This window comes from Leptinotarsa decemlineata, unplaced genomic scaffold (genome assembly GCF_025532065.1).
Source record: "Leptinotarsa decemlineata unplaced genomic scaffold, Ldec_3_MD MMD2_tig00000035_RagTag_RagTag, whole genome shotgun sequence".
NCBI classification, from domain to species: Eukaryota; Metazoa; Arthropoda; class Insecta; order Coleoptera; family Chrysomelidae; genus Leptinotarsa; species Leptinotarsa decemlineata.
Window position 1 is genome coordinate 13,155,595 of NW_027412540.1, and position 17,420 is coordinate 13,173,014.

At 33.5% G+C, this 17,420-nt stretch overlaps 2 protein-coding genes across 2 annotated transcripts in view; both read right to left on the reverse strand.

Annotated features, from left to right (window-relative positions):
• Positions 1-8,240, reverse strand: part of LOC111510657 (probable ATP-dependent RNA helicase DHX35) — a 65,084-nt gene extending 56,844 nt beyond the window's left edge. The window contains exons 1-2 of the mRNA XM_074172264.1: positions 8,043-8,240; positions 7,638-7,944 (exon numbers count right to left, since the gene is read on the reverse strand). Coding sequence (XP_074028365.1) covers positions 7,638-7,886 — 249 coding nt within the window. The 5' untranslated portion in view covers positions 7,887-7,944; positions 8,043-8,240. The remainder of the gene's footprint in view (positions 1-7,637; positions 7,945-8,042) is intronic.
• On the reverse strand, positions 32-7,779 carry Cpes (Ceramide phosphoethanolamine synthase). Its single transcript, XM_023166612.2, has 2 exons — positions 7,638-7,779; positions 32-3,392 (listed from the first exon to the last, which is right to left on the reverse strand). The coding sequence occupies exon 2, from the start codon at positions 3,213-3,215 to the stop codon at positions 2,181-2,183; it is 1,035 nt and encodes a 344-aa protein (XP_023022380.2). The 5' UTR covers positions 3,216-3,392; positions 7,638-7,779; the 3' UTR covers positions 32-2,180.
• Positions 8,241-17,420: the final 9,180 nt, after the last annotated feature.

Sequence of the window (17,420 nt, forward strand, 5' to 3'; positions counted from 1 at the left end):
AAGGGATTGAAGATAAAATAAAAAACCCGAGTCCAAAAAGCGTGCTTTATTAAGCTTTCAAAAAACACCATTTTTTTATAAAATAATAATTGTCAACATTATCTTAAATAAAAGAAAGACCACAACTCCCAATTGCCTATTACATAAATGATACGTTTATACCTTTCACGAAAAATTAATTGAATTGATTTCTTTATCTTGATCGAATGAGATAAAAAATTACATTTTTGAATTTTATGGTACGATAGTAAAATATCAAGAAAAAATGAAGATAATACTGGAAAACAATTATTGAAACCGTGGAAAGATGCAATAATTAACACAAAGGTTGTTGAAAGCCTGATTTGCTTTCCCCTTGCCTAAACGGAACTCTAAATACAACAAAAAATATAAAAGATTTGTAATTATGGGTACTTTTATAAGGCATCCTCGTAACTACTTGATTTTCATCATCTGTGTAAAATTCTTATATATTTTAAACTTAATACACCCTGAAGACTAGTTTTATAAAAATATACATTATACATTTCATCAAGTAAAAAATCAATATATACTTAGTTTGGAAAAGCATTCATCTATCAAGAGAAGTATTTCCATATTTTAACAGTATTTTAGATCATACAGTGATTGGAAGTATTACTTGTTGATTGTGTTGTGGAATTGGCCGCGGTGATAGTGCGCCTGACTCACGATCGGAAGATCGTGGGTTCGATTCCCGCCTTGACCAGATATTTTTCTCGAGAAAATTCATCTGGTTGAAACTGGAATGATTCTGCAACCGTGTTAGGAATCACACGTTGAAAGGTAAGACCTCGTTAGTCCTTAGCTCGCACAAGTTCTCAACTTTTGAAAGTTGTCGTTCGTATGGGGGCGACAGCTGATTAACGGAAAAACAGATTTTAAACAGATTTTTTAAACAGATTATGTACTGCTTTATCAAGTTTTTTTATTTCCTTCACAAATATGTGGAGTTAAATGAAATTGGACAGGAGTATAAATAATTTTTAAACGAGATGTGATTCAGCAATTATCTGTTTCAAATATAGTATGTAAATAAACACGTTGAATAAGAGGAGTGACGTATTCAATATCTTCGCCCTTATTATCCTAAAAATATTAATTTAATGCGAATAATTTAATATGAAAATGTTTACATTAAAAAATTGTCTCTATTCTATCACTGCTAGTTCAATCATCAATACACGATATTGTTCATATCAGTCTGTATAACCAAATCTTGGAAAGATAATTATTTTTTCTTAATCTCTCGCCTATCACCTGTGTTACAAAACATTTATCATGAATCATGAAGTACACTTAAGGAAAATATAACAAAACTTACAAAAGTAATTTTGAAATAGTTACACAAATTCAAATACTCTCGTTGTTACTTCTTTTATATTTGAAGCAATAAATTGAATTGCAGATTGAAATGTATTGCATTGTATTGATGTTTCTGTAGGAATAGTTTATTAGGCACAATAACTGTAATTTATTTTTTCTGAAATCATCATAATTAATATATAAATTATAATCCTTATAATTCCTACAATGATTAATATTCCAAAATGAAGACCTATATTGAGTGGTTAGAAAATGTAGTGGTTTGAAAATGAACTCAGTATAACTCACATAATATAAAATATAGATTCATAAAAAATATAGAAAAAAAAAATGTTTTACTGTTATATTGAGTAACGATGTTCATGACTCCATTGAATTGTTTGCGAACTCATAAACAAGATGTTTGGTTACTATTTGACGAAAATTTCATCTTATCAGTAACTAGGGTATGTTCCAGTTTTAAAATATCATTTTTATTATAGTATATCACTGAAGATCTGAATAACTGCTAGTAAAACAATATACATAATTTTTTAAGTATCTATTGTCAACAATGAACACAATAAAAAATAAAAATAAGCGTAATTTTAGAAAACCCCCAGCTTTTTATGAACCCAATTGTATAAACATCATAAGTAGAAAAATAAAAAATGTATCAACTTGCTTTTTCTGATATCAATAGATGGCTGATTTCTATAGAAAATTTTTATATCAGTCCCTTATATAACTTAGTTCAACAAGGTTATTTGGCAAGTAATGATTTTTAGGCAAAAACCAAAGGCGCCTACTGAAAAATATCACACAATAAAACAATAACAGCTCACAAAAACATAGACCTATATAGTACTAGTTCCATTCAATTTGTGGAATATAAAATGCTTTACATCAATAACATTAATTTCTGTAACACATATCACGGTTAACAATATGCCATAACCTAAATACTGTATATTTTTCAAAAACTCCCATAATTTATCACAAAATATAGAAAGCAACAATAAATGTGTTAGGCTGTGCACATTCACTACTCGCCATAGCCACGCTACCAGGAAAAAAAAGGAAGTTTTGAAAACATCATGTTGTCGTACTGTTTCTTTCAGTGACAAATCACTACGTTCTAACAAATCTTGGTATATGGCTATGTATCGATTCCACGCTGTGGAACTTATAATGAGTTGGAGAGAAAAACAACAAACTTTTCTCACAACTTTCTTTATGGTCACTTTAAAACTGTACACAATATTGGGTTCCTTACTATCTACCGTGGTAGGTAGCTGTATATACCCTCTTCTAGGAGGGTTATTTTTCAAAAAAATGAATATGCCAATTATCAAAGCGGTACATCCAATGGCATCACATATACCATCAATGTAATAACCTGAGGTGCCTATTTCAGAACGTTCTCCCTTAATGTGTTTCCTTACTCGAGCAACATGACCATCTAAATCATCCAACCATGTTCGAAATTCAAAGAGAATAACTCCTACTCTTCTGTAAGCTAGACTATTGCTGGAAATACACTTAGCACTGAGAAAAGCAACAAATATATGAAAGAAACTTATAGAGTTAGGAGTTATCCATCGTGTATCACTTATTTTTAGAATATCATCCATGATTTGGACCAAGGGAGCAAACAAATAGAAGTTGGTATGATCCAGAAGAACAGCTTTTACTGTAACTTCACAGAGGGGGTTTATAGTGCAACTGACCCAGGTAACATCTTTGTAATTTACGCTACTATTATCATCACTTTCGAAAGGATAATTTTGAATTCTCATGTATAAATTGAAATCCATGTACAGAAAAAAATAGATTAATAAGACAAGCAAGGTTAATAAAAGTTTGCTTATTTGAGATGAAGGACCAATCATTTTCAAACTACCCAAGATAGATTTTGTAAAAAGGTTAGGCCACAATACACATTAAAATTGTTCAGTTTTGGAATATTGAAATGAAATATAAATAACTGCCTTATCTTTTAAAAAACAAAGAATGGGGGTACTGATGATAAACAGCTAAAATACACTCGAGGAGTTGAGGCCACTGACCTAGAAGTAAAACAAAAATGTTACAATGGTGTTTTTTGAATATACTTTTCTGTATGAAGTAATGCATTCCTTATTCAAGATCTGAAACTACACTTGTAGTAAGTTCTGTGACAATAACCTTGTTATTAAATAATTTAGAGAACATGTGATATTTTTACAGTAGAGAATTTGTCGTTATCAACTTTCTTGAATATAATTGCAGCAGAGTTTTACATAGAAATACTATATGTATTTTATAAGAGTCAAGATCTTTATTACTTATTTCAGCTCACACTATACATGCTTTTTAAATCTACACGATGTTTCAAAATAAAATGACAATCCTAAGCTGATTTTAAGAATAAAAGTTGAAAACCCCTTAACATTTCAGATACAGGGTGTTGAAATCTGACAAAAAATATTTTTCACTGTAACTTCAACTTTCTGTGTACGAAATTCAGCGCTTCCTGAGCATAAACAATCATTTTTTGATCTAGAAAGTTTTAAAGGTTTTAACCAGTGGCATTCGCACAGGATTGTAGACAATATATTATTGGAAATAATGTACGCCACTTCATTTCCTTGAAATAAAAACTATTTTTTATAATCCTCACTCATTTTAGGGCAAATTTGACTGTTTGATTTTTTTTTGCCCGACATTTAATTTTTGCGTAAAAAAATAAAAACGATATTTTCGTATAATCAATTTATTGATAATATCCGATATTTGAAATGAATAAAAAGCATTTATTGGGTAATAAACTTTATTGCTAAGGAAACAATGGCGATGTCAAACAGTTTTGACTGATATTCATTCAAGTACTCGGATTTTAACTCAATTAAAATTTAAAAAACCTGATACTTTTTAAACCATAACTATTATAGTAAATTTTACAACTGCTTAGTTTGCTGATATGCATTTTCTCTATGGGCTTGCTGATGGTAATGCATACAGTGCATACAAGAGCTTTATCCAAACAGAATAGATTCGCAAGCACGAACGATATCAGAAACTTATGGAAAGTTATGTGAAACAGGATATTTGAAACGTATTTGAAATAAGCACACCATACCCAAGCAGGTGTAAAACATGTCATTAATATAAACAGATTATAGACAAAAGAAGATTAAAGAAGAGAAGTGAAAACCCAAAAGGGGAAATATAATAGCTCATAAACTAAGATTCCACATTAAATCGTGTTTTTACCTTTGATACATAACATTCTATGAAATTATCATATATATATTGAAAACTAGCAAGCCGATCCGGCACCGCACGGATGCCATGCTGATTTTAAATATACATATAAACACGTGCGATCGCTGCTAATCACAAATTTCTACAGAGCGAAGTGCGGCCTTTGACGCGGTATTTATAGGCACGCGCCACCGATACCGCCGCAATCGCTATGTCCCTGCACTTAAAATTTGTAATATCTTCGAAAATATTCATTTCAATTACATGCTGTAAAGGGCCATATTGATCTATAATGAATACACAATTATTTAATGGATGAGGATTAATGCTGTATTGCTTAAAATCGCTTCGTAATAAGAATAAAAATGGTTACAGTGGGTTATCTCCGAGAGATAGTCATATACCATCGCGAACTTTTTTGTACAATTCTTTAAGGTATATAATACTGTATTACATTTTTTGATCTAATTTGTAGCGTTTGCCAATGTAAGCGCAAAAAAACATGTTTATTTAAGACATCACATTAGATTCCTCTAAAATTATCAGTTTCTCTGCTATATTATGCATGTTATATGCATATAAACCTTCCTCTTGAATCACTCTATCTATTAAAAAAAAACGCATCAAACTCCGTTCCGCGGTTTTAAAGATCTAAGCATACTACATAGGGATACTGTTATGTAATTAGCTTTTAATATGAATAATTAACTTCCATATTCAACACAAGATTGGACATATGCATGTTATGTAGCTTTCTAATATAACATGCATGACGGTCGGTAGCCAGGCGGTTCGACGTGGGTGCTTTGTCCACTCACTCGAATTGACTGCCGTGTTGGTTGGTGCTTCAAGCCCCAGTCTGAACGATCGATTTTCACTTGCTATCGTCCAACCCATGTTAGGAATCACACGTTAAAAGGTAAGATCTCGTAAGTCCTCGCACAAGTTTCGACTTCTGAGGGTTGTCGTTCGTAGGGGTGCGACAGCTGGTTAACGGAAAAACAGATTTTTTAAACAGATACGCAATTAATACAACCTCTATGTTTACTGACTGAGCCAATAACTTAAGTGCATAGCAATAGCCTGCCATACTTTGTGCTAGTTGGTCAACATATTTTTTTCAATGCAATCTAGGATCTATTGTGGTTCATAATAATTTTAAATGTGGAGCAGCTGTAATTTCATTTCCATCATGGAGTAGCGAAAAAGAATCATTCTACTGCGTATTTGAAAATTTCATGAGTTTATTTGCTTACTATTCATTCCAAACCAATTTTTTAATATGTTCAGAGAATTTGATATGTTGTTTTTTATATCATTTCCAGTTATGTCGCTGAATATTGGATAATTTTTTGGTCAACTATAAAAGGCAAGCTGTTGATATGTAAAATAAACATTGGTGGCCCAAATATGGAGCCTTGTGGAACCCCCACATTATATTTTTTCCTTTTAATATTTTATTTGTTTTCTTTTTTCATCTCTTTCTATTAGGTATTGAAATCAATTTATTATGCAAGAGTGTATCAGTTTCAAGGAAACTCCTCTTACTCCGAAATATTCAAGTTTTTTTAAGAATAAAGTGTGGTCAACCCTATCTAAGGCCTAAGATAGATAATTATTTCATCGAATTGAGGCCCTGCTTTTTCGGGATTTTCTATTACGAACAAATTTCTGGCAATGGTTATAGTTGCCAAAAATCTCCAATTTGACGTCAATTTTTCCAGGAACACCAGGAGAAATTTTCACAACCCTTTCTGAATGGTATAAAACCCACATGGCACCGTGGAATCAAACCAAGTGCAGTTCTCTATAGATGTATGAGCTGGAATCATTGAAAATTATTTAAATGGGCCTTATTTTTTATCAGGTAGATTAAACTGAAATAATTAACGCCAGTTTTTCAAACAGAATTTACTGAATTTGCTAGACGGCATCCCTATTTTATTCCAGGTACGGGAATTTTAAAATCAAGAACACAAATTGTTCTATAGACGGTGCAGGATCACAATCTTGGCCACCCATTCCCAAACCTAAACAGTCTTTATGAATGGGAGTTATTAGAATACCTTGTCTACATTCCTGTACGGACGCCCTGGTAAAAATATTCTACACACTTTTGATGCCTAGTGGGTGTGTGATTAATTGCATTAACTTATTGAAGAAGTAATTAAAAGTTACTTGTGATAAAAACATTTTTTAAGTTGAGTTAAGAAGTTTAACATCTTAATTCTGAAACACCTTTTATATTACAAGTTAGTAATTGTAGATGAATGAAATTATCCATTCAGGACTCTGCATTGCATGTACATTATGACTTCTAAACTTCCCCTAAGAGGTTTAGAATGTTTCGGGTCACAGAAAGTATTTCTCCTCTACATCCTACACAATCGTAAGGACATTTTAACCAAAAAGAAGTTCAAATATTCATACTTAGTTGAACAGTGTTTGGAATGCTGGTTCCCACTGATGCAGTCTCTCAAGTGAGTTTAGATTCGAAACTATATAACTTCAGAGTTTTTGGAGCTGCTTGCCTATCTGAAAATATATAGATACTTATATTGCAGATGCTCCCTTCTGGAGCATCCCTAAGCATAACATACTGAAAAATGAATTTCATTAGTTAACATTAACTATCGTCCTGATGGTATATTTCTTCAGTTAGCATATTTCTTATAATGAAATGGAGAATTATCACAGTACTTATTCAAAGTGTGCTTCTATCAAATTATGGGAATCACACATACCACTTATATCCAACTACTCCAAGAATTAAATTAACATCTGGTAAGTAAAAATGTTGTAGGTATTTCATTACGTAAGATGTGGTGTGTATGTTTACAACTGCTAAAGAAGTTAGAATTTTTAGTTCGAAATTTGAATTCAGAAAATGGAAGAGTCATATATTATGTTATATTACATACTCTATTTGTTGTATCTGTTGTTATGTGATATTTATAAACACCTTCTTAGTTATTAATTTACGTTCAATATATGTATTCAATTTCTTGGTTTAGTTGGATATATAAATATAAATCTCCCAAGACTTATTAAAAGATTTCTTCACTTACCTGCGGAATTTGAGTGCTTTTCCCACAGCCAGTTTCTCCAACAAGAACAAGAGTTTGATATTTTTCTAGTAAATAAAGAATATGATTTCTGTTGTTGAATATGGGTAACCGTTGTCTCTGAGTTTGAATGGATTGAGAGATGTGTCTATTATAAATGAAGTTCGAGGTGTCTATAGTAAATGGTTCATTTTTCTCGAGGAAGCTAGAAGTATCCGCAGGTTTCACAAATTTTGGTTTGAAATCATTCATCACGATTTCAGACTTCTAGGGATCGTGTGAAAGTATATATCACAGAGTTGAGTTCAACCTACAAATGAAAAAAAAATTATTTTATATTAATGTTCATATGAGGAATAATCCCATTGTTACAAACATGTTTGAAGGAAATACAATATCAGAACCTACCTTTGTTTCCTCATTGATCTATTCAAAGATTGATGAATAGGAGTTATCTATTACTTGAAATGCTCTTGTTTCTCTCACTGGTACGTTATCTACTATCTACAAACACATAGGTACCCCTCCACACAATAAAAATACCCATAACTGATTTGAAAATCAAAATACACTATCATCTGTGCTATGCTATCATTGTGTCATATCACCATCCCTACCACATACCAGTGGCATACTTTTGTCAGTGGCAGCGTTGCCAGGCTTTTTCAATTGTAACAAATGCAGTACTTTTTCAAATTGAAATAGGGCATATTTTTAGAAGAGATACGATTTTGGAAAAGAAATGTTTTGGCTTTCTACTTCTCCATCTTCTCCTGCTTTCTTCCTTCCTACTTCCGAAGGAAGGAAAAAAGCAAATAATTTCAAAATAAACCTTTAACAAAACAGTAAAGATCATGCTCAGAAGTTAATTTCAGATGAAAACTGGAAAAAACCCATTTCGAAACAACTACTTCCATATAAACATTTACACTCAAGAAAAAATACTTTCGAAACAACTACTTTTATATGAACATGGAATTATACAAAATTCACTTTTTCCTATTCAGTTTGTACTTCAAATATTCGTTATGGAATTGAGTCAGATATCATTATTCACAGTTTGTATCTGAAAGTAACTCTTATGCATGAACTACTCATCTTCGTAAACAATTTATTTTGGAAATAATTGCTTTCTTCCTTTCTTTAAAATTTTTTTCACATAGGAAAGATGAAGAAATAGAAAAGAAGAAAGGTTTTGCCTTTCTTTACCAAAAACAATTTTTTATTATCGTTACAACACCTTTCTCAACCGTATCCATATATTTTATCATACAAAAAAACTGTTATTGATTATTATATTAATAAATTGATGGATGCAGCCGTTACTACGTGGTAGGAAGTCATCATGAAAAATGAGAAATAAAATTCTTTGGTTCTTATACCACTTTTATTTGTAACTAACGTTGCTTTAGTTTCGTTCTAAATAGAAAGTTTCAATTTTCATTTTTCACACTTGAGATATTAGTACCTAAGTCACTGATAAAGGGTTCCGGTGTCATAACAGGGCAAAAAGAGTAACACATACGGGAGTTCAATGGTTGGTCATTGTTTTACCTGGAGAAATTAAAATAAAATGCAACAACAATGTATTGGAACATTATTGTTATATCTCTATACCTCTAAGCAAGATGCAATCTACGGCACTCTTGATTCTTTATAAAATCGAGAGATGGTGTGCTGAAAGCACACCAATGATAACAACGTGTATACAATGTTGGGTCCATCTCATTTGTTGCACCAAGAGATTTTACCATTTTTTTTTTTCATTTAGTGTATGGCTATATCACAAGTAAGTATGTAACAAAGGTAACATTTTCATTTCACATTTCTTAACATTTCACAAACAAACACTGAGGTTACGAATATATTCTATTGACTCTCTTGTCGCAATCAGGAAATCGGATGGGTTGCCACTGTAGGAATTAACACCTCTATCAGGTGTTTAATGGTCTGTCTTTCAGATTTTCCCCAACTGAAAGGTGAGTCGGAGCATCTACCGCAATTCGTCCTTATTCTATTAAGTTTTGTCCAGATTCGTCTTGTTTGATCAAAACCTCTGGCTTGCTTGGAACTTGGAACGCATGGCATATCCCGCTTGGGTGAAGGTGTCGCCTTCTTCTGCCAGTCTTCTTTTCACGGCTCAATCATGTTAAAGTTTTCTTCTCTGCCGTTTTTAAAGACGGTTTTCGTGAGCGAAACCTGTTTATGGGTTTGCCGGTTATTCCAATTCCCTGACCAGAGCATGTTCTAGGCGAATTTGTGGAGGAGCTATGTGGCGTGGCCTTGATTGTGCCACGCATAGCTTGATTGAGATGGGCTTCAACACGTTAGGTGTGTTGATCCACACCGGTGCACAGTATACCACGACGGGGTACACTGAACCCAGTGCTTTCGATCTGAGTTTTGCAGCTCTCTTCATAAGATGTTCTTTGAAGCTTAGCGTTCTGTCGAGTATGACACAAGTTGGTAGCAGTGCTGCCGTTAAGGTACTATTGTACCGCATTCGGTACTATTCCATGATTTTGATACGAAGATACTACCCGGATCAATATGTAGACTATTCGGTACTATTTACTATAATCCCAATTTTTTACATTTTCACGTTGACTCCCATCGAGTACAGTAAAAAATAACAACAATATGTGTGGCAACAATGCAATTCCGTGTTTCAAGTTCCAGATCAGCAAATACCGTACTTGTGTCAAAATTGCGAGCTATCATCATAACTCTGCATTATTTAATCCTGTGTTCTGTATTGTGCCTGTGAACTGTGGTTCTGTCATCTGTCAGTCAGTCAGCAGAACAGCAGTTTCAACTTCTAACCTCACACCTCACCTTGAGAAATTGGTTTTATTGTTTTGTCAAAATAAATAGGAATATGAACAGGTAAAAATAAATTCTCGAATCTAGCTACTTGAAAACGTCTTTAGTATTGTTCATTCTATTGTGACAGAAACCTAATTAAAACAAAACACATTTGCAATCGTGAAAGAGCAATTTGAAGAAGGAAAAAGACACCTTTTTATCAAATGTTCTGATTATGATCTTTCTCTTAAGGAACATTTCTTAGTTTCCAGCAAATTTTTTACTCCATATATTTTTCGAATTTAAATGGATAACATTATTACACGTTTTGCATTACTGGCATTTGGTCTGAAATGACTTATGCGCATGTGCCATGCCCAGTCTTGCGCAGTACATTTTGGGTACTATTTTCTTGTAAATTTCGGTACTTTTTGAATTGACGTTGCGGCATCACTGGTTGGTAGTTGACTATCCTGTTGTTAGGTGGATGCACGATACTTCCGTCTTTGCAGCATTGGGCTGCAATTTCCAAACGCTAAAATATCTCCCAAAAATAGCCAAGGCATTTGTTAGAATTTGCTCAGTAATTTCAAACTACCTATGGGTTGTGGCGGGCGCCCAGTCATCCACGTAGCCGAACTTTTTTGATGTAGTTTCGGGTATGTCTGTTATGTAAAAGCTAAAGAGCAGGGGAGCAAGCACCGATCCTTGTGGAAGACCATTATTCAGTTTCATTTTTGTACTGGTTTTGTCGGCCATAATGACTTAAAAAGATCTGTTGGATAGCATGGCATTGAAAACATTAGCCATCTTTCAGCATGGGATAGATCGCATTAATTTATATATAACTCCTTGTTGCCACACAGTGTCGGATGCCGCTGACAGGTCTATGAAAGCAGTAAATATTTTTAGTTTCTTTTGAAAGCCAGTTTCCAGTTAGTGCGAGTACTTGGTCTGTGCAGTTGTGGTCCGGACGAAATCCTGCTTGTTCCACAGGTATATGTTGCAGTATTGTTGGGCCAATCCTGTTATATAGTAGTCTATAGTAGTATAAAGTTTGTAGACCATGCTTAGAAGGACAATTGGACGATAGTTTTTTGGTGTATCATTTGCTTTCCCTGGTTTCAAAATAGCGACGATTTTTGCCCTTTAAAGTTGATAAGGTACATTGCCCGTCTTGAGGATGTCTGAAAAAAATTGCAAGCCATTGTTTTGTAAATTTTTCGCTATGCTTTAGGAATTCAGCATGGATGCCATCAAAATCAGGATCTTTTCCGGTTTTCATTTCGGACAGGGCCCCCGTGACTTCTCCACAGGTGGCATATTCTGTTTCAAGGGCGCAAGTAGACTTGATGGTCTTAAGATCTTTTTTTTAAGAGACTTTAATAAAACGCGTCCAACGTGGGGCGCCAAATTCTTGAATCGTTTCCTAGCTTGGTTCTGGATCTTGGGCAAGAGTACATCTGCCTAGTTGGAATGATTAGATATTGATTTGCGGTGGCAAGAGCGCTAGTCGGTTCTTAATATTCTATGGAAATCACTACATAGTATAAACCAAAAAAAGCGCTCCCCGCTCTCTGTCCCTATGTATGCTTAAGTCTTTAAAACTACGCAAAACAAATTTTGATGGGGGTTTTTTAATAGGTAGAACGAATCAAGGGAAAGGTTTATATGTATATGACATGCATAATATAGTAGAGAAACAGTGAACCCTACGAGATAAATAAAAAATGAAAAAATATACTACAGTATTGTACACCTCAAAAAGTTTTACAAAAAAGTCCAGCGATGGTATATGTCTATCTCTAAGTGCCCATTTTTTATTTTAGGGAAATAATGGCACATTCATGAATCAATTTGAACCAATAGGTACATCATTATATAGGTACCTTAAAAACATTATGCTTTCAATATTACCCTTTACAGCATGTAATTTAAATTAATATTTTTGAAAATATTACGCATTTAAAATGCAGGGACATAACGGTTGTGGCGGTACCGGTCGAGGGGCTGATTGCACGTGCCTATGAATAGCGCGTCCAAGGCCGCGCTTCGCCCTATGGCACTTTATGATTAGCAGCGATAGCACGCGTTTATATGTATATTCAGTATCAGCATCACATCCGTGTGGAGCCAAGCAGGTGGCTAGTTCAATAATAAGTGCTGAGAAGGTTACCAAATCAGGAGCTCTTATATTCGCACGCCATTTATAGAAGTATCTAGAAATACTGAACCACTTTTCAACACTGTAGACCAACTTAGTTACACTGGAATAAGAGACGCTTGAAGCATACCAATAAAACAGGGAATATGGTTTGCTTGAGAATTTTAATAGGGTTTTGCATCCCCCAACCTTGACATGAATAAATTTTTAAAAAATACTACATCAATATTGAATATAAATGGTTACTGCATAAAGCTTGTCGCCCACTTGTCCGGCACAGCAAAGCACGGCCCGTCCTGTCAAAATACGGATAGGATTGAAACAATGAAAATGAATGGACTACCGCCCAGTAGCCCGGCACAGCCAATAGCGTCCGCCGCCAGAAAGGATTCCAGCTCTCCGATCCTGACCGGCAAATAACGGAACGTGCTGTGACGGACTGGAGAAGTGCGCGTTGCCGGCCAGCATCAACTTGTCCAAAAGTGCCTGGGAAGTTTCTGTCTTTCTGTTGTTTCCATCAGTTGACAGCACAGTGTCAGACGGTACCTAGGAAAATGGACGAGAAAAAATTGAGTTACTGGTTAAGGCAGGCTTTAGAATATCCAGAAGTTCTGAAAATTTGCCTAGAGTCATTCCGAAATACTAGAAAAATTTCTCCCCGTCTTCTTTCAGATCGTTGAAAATATGATGAAACTCTCCCAGATTTGCACTATTTTGATTAATGGGATTAAGGTTATGTCGATGCATGAATCTCATAACTAATGTTTGGTTTCATGATCTTTGTTATTTTTGAGCGTGTTATAGTATGTAATATTATATGATTAAAAGGCGATTGTGTCAATTATAAAAAGTATTCAATGTGGATAAATTTGATTCAGAAATGCAATAATTATATAATTTTATCATATAGTATTTTTTTTATTCTTCTGACCGATGAAAAGCGAAGATTTAGCCAACTCAATCTTTTGTGCTGTTTATTTTTTTCCTTCCATTAAAAACATCAAAAATATCCCCTTTCATAATGTCGGTCCACAAAGACTCCTTGATACCAAATTTGAATGAAATCATGATTTCTAATCGAAAATTCTTTATATCGGACCTCGCAAACCGTACTGCTTGTTTATCAAATCTGAGAATAAATCACAAATTTCTTCATCTGATTATATGAAGCAAAGTTCATTACTTTTAAAATTAACATTTATCATTGTTATGAATTAGTTCATTCGAAATAATTTAATTTTAACCCAGTAAACCACGCGCTTTATTATAAAGCCATACATGAATAAAAATCTAGTAGGTGGTAGAAAAACTGGCCTCATTTCCATAATCATTAATAAAAGTCAGATTTCCTGTAGGAACTATTTAAACAGAATACATTTTGACTTGAAATGATTTATTTTATAAATATATAATATCGCTCCGATTATCAATTAAACCAACCGCCACTGTTTTATGGTCCAACGTACTTCAAATGCAAACAAACTCTCCATAACCCCTCGTTATCCGCCACCCCCCTCGCCCATAAATTGTACAGAAAAGGATAGTACGATACCCGCTTCTAAATACATATATTGTATTGGTATAGGCATGGGAACTCTATGTCTTATTATTACTCTGAGTTAATGACGTAACCACGAATCGTTTTTGAATACACGCTCGAATACGATTAAACGTCAGAAAATACCTATGGAAATAAGCGTTGTTGTCAGGAATTTTAGTTGCATTTACCAATTCAAAATAATGAGCGTTTGATTATGATTTTTTGTTTTTATCTTTTCAAAGAATTATATGCAACAATGTAGTTAGCATCAGCAAGTGGGTTATGTTTTACTAGAGCCAAGGGTTGACTTAAAAGTGAAGAAATTAGGTAGATGAGTGTTTCTATATTTTCATAACTCAATAAAAGTTTTCCGATGTTTGAAATCATCATCAAATTTAATGAGATCGTAATGAAGAAAAGAGTATTGTAACTTTCTGTTTTCACCACTTTTATTTGTAACTAAAGTTACTGCAGTTTCATCCTATGAGGACATTTTCAAACTTAAATATATTGTTTAATGTATATGTTTGAAAATGTCCTTATAGGACGAAACTGCAGTAACGTTAGTTACAAAAAAAGGGGTTAAAAACAGAAAGTTTTAATTCTCTTTTCTTCATTATAATTTCCTACCACGTAGTAAACGGGCACACCCATCAATTTAATGAGATCGCTTTTCGGTAATTTTACATAACTGTTTACTGAATTATTCGAGCTATTCCCCGAATTTGAATCAAATAACTAAACAAAGATTGATTTCGTAGTGTGATAATTTTGAAATAACTTTGAGTTCATCATTACCATAAGCATCTGTTGCAATGAGGAGCGGAACATGACAGGTATTGTGAGTTTTAAAATCTTCATAAGTATATGTTTTCTAGATGACAATATCTAGCTTTGAAAGTAGCATTGAGATAAGAAGCCGCTTTTCACACTGTTGAATGATTCCTTCAATTAAAAACGAAAAAAAAAAAATATAATGCAATTATTAAAATAGAAAATAATTTTTTGAATTTCTAGGTACATTATATTAATAATAATTATTGTGAAATGAATGAACGATCTATTCCCAATTCTGAAAATACAATCGCATTCAAAGAACATAGAAAATCTATAACTTTTACATTTTCATTAGGTAGATAAGTAAATTTCAACAATCGGCAACGAAGAGAAAATAATACAGTTACCTACGAAAATGCAAAATATTCGTAAATATAGGAGTACTGTTTGCCCAATTGAATAAGGGGTATCAAACGAAACGACAAAGAAAACCTTTTCACTTCCACAGAGAAGCAAAAAACGTCCGGCTCGAAGGACCATGTTCAATTTTCGATAAAATAATATACTGTTATATGACTGCTGGAACATACAATTCTTTTTCAGCCGTTTTTTACGAGGTCAAACCAATTTTCGAGAAGAGAATGTGATTAAACGAGATTGTGATTGCCTACCTTGCGATAAGGAGATCCAATAAAGCGAGCTGTGAACTTTTTTTTTTTCGGCCATGAATTGACTCCCGGAGTGTTTACTTTACTGCTTAGCCAAGATGCACGGAGAATTAGAATTCACAGTCGTATTCGCGCGATAAGAGAAATCATACGGAACGGGGAGAAAAGTTTTGGAAAGAAGGTTATTATTGTATTTAATTAGACAAACACATTTAACTGCAATATCTCGTAACAATAACACAAACATTGAAAATGAGTAACAATGATTTGGAGATGTTAGTAACTCTCATGGGTCATACGAACAAAACTCGCAACGGATGGTGCAGGTTGCCATCTGATAGATATATATCTTATCAGAAAACATGTGTCAAAAATACATGGCTTGCTCGAAATGAAAACATAGATGAGTGAAAAGGAATAAACATAGAATAAGAAAATATTCAAGAAGAGAATCTACAACGTGTAGAAATCACAATGAAATTCATATGCAGGAAATAATAGAAGGGAATAATTGAAAATTGACTCCGGAAGAAAGAAAGTATTTTCCAAAATCATTTCGGGAATATAATTGTACCAAAGAAAGACAAAGTTTCAAAGTTAGTGGAATAACACCCTTCACTTTTCAAGAAAAAAACCTGGGAAGGAATTAAAATTCATGTGTGCAACCAATATGCTAAATATAAAATTTACAGAAAAATGGCCTAAAATCGTCAAACATAAAACTTGGATTTTAGTTCTGCGAGTCTATGCAAGTTTCTAAAAATTTGACCATGATATATATTGGGCATGCGCACATACAAAAATTACTGAATTGCTGAATTTAATTTTTTTCCGAGTAATTTCAACTTCCGTACAGTAATGTGGTTACAGTATTTTGATTGATTGATATATAAAAAAAATCTATGCTTGAATTGCAGCTTTCAAAAATTTATATTATGAATCAGATAAACTATTAACGGTTTAAGCTCATATGTTGCACAGGTTGCGTTTCTGACAAAATTGGAGATGTCTAAAGGCTAGTTCATGTTGAAACGCACATCGCATAAAAAGTGCGATTTAAAATGGCGTCGTGTTTATCGTAAAAAAGTTGAAAAAATTGAACTTTTTTGCGATTTTCGCAAAATTTTATACATCAACATACAATGAGGTTATATTGCAATTTTATTTGACTCTCGTTTTTTAAGCCCATACATCGAAATTGAATCCGAAATGGACGAATGTGTCAGGTTGTTCAAATTAATGAACTTTACCGTATATATAAATGAAGCTTCATTGAGAAAACCACGTATTTATAGTGAGAAATATTTACAAAAACACAACATAATGAATATCACAACCTTGTGATATTCCTATTTCAGGCTGACTCTCTCATTATTCAATAAATTATTGAATTTGGTTGGCCCTTCATTAAAGAAAACAAATTTTGCAAAAGAACCCCTCGCTCCTGCACTTAAGTTGGCAGTAACGTTAAGATAAGCGGTTTCAAGACACGCTCCTATTAAACAAAACTTGAGAAAATTGTTAGTCCTATTTTCTGATATGATGGGGTCTGGTCCTTTAAGCCGTTATTCGTATGAGTCGTATTTCATCATTCAGGTTCATGTAATAAAATTTGAAATTCTACAATAAAATCGCTAGATATTGCCCGCTTCAACATGAAAAGGGTATTTTGACAATTGGGCCAAATTTGCGGAACCGCAAAAATATTATCGCAATAGTTCTAATATGAACTCGCCTTAACGCTTCTTTTATGTTTCTCTCAATGAGCATTATTGAGCTACTGACTGTACTCAGAAAAACAACCGTTTCACGAATAGCTGCTAGTTTTCTGG

What these genes read in the sequence shown, in the direction of transcription:
- Cpes (XM_023166612.2), bottom strand. Translation starts at nt 3,215, where the DNA reads ATGATTGGTCCTTCATCTCAAATAAGCAAACTTTTATTAACCTTGCTT.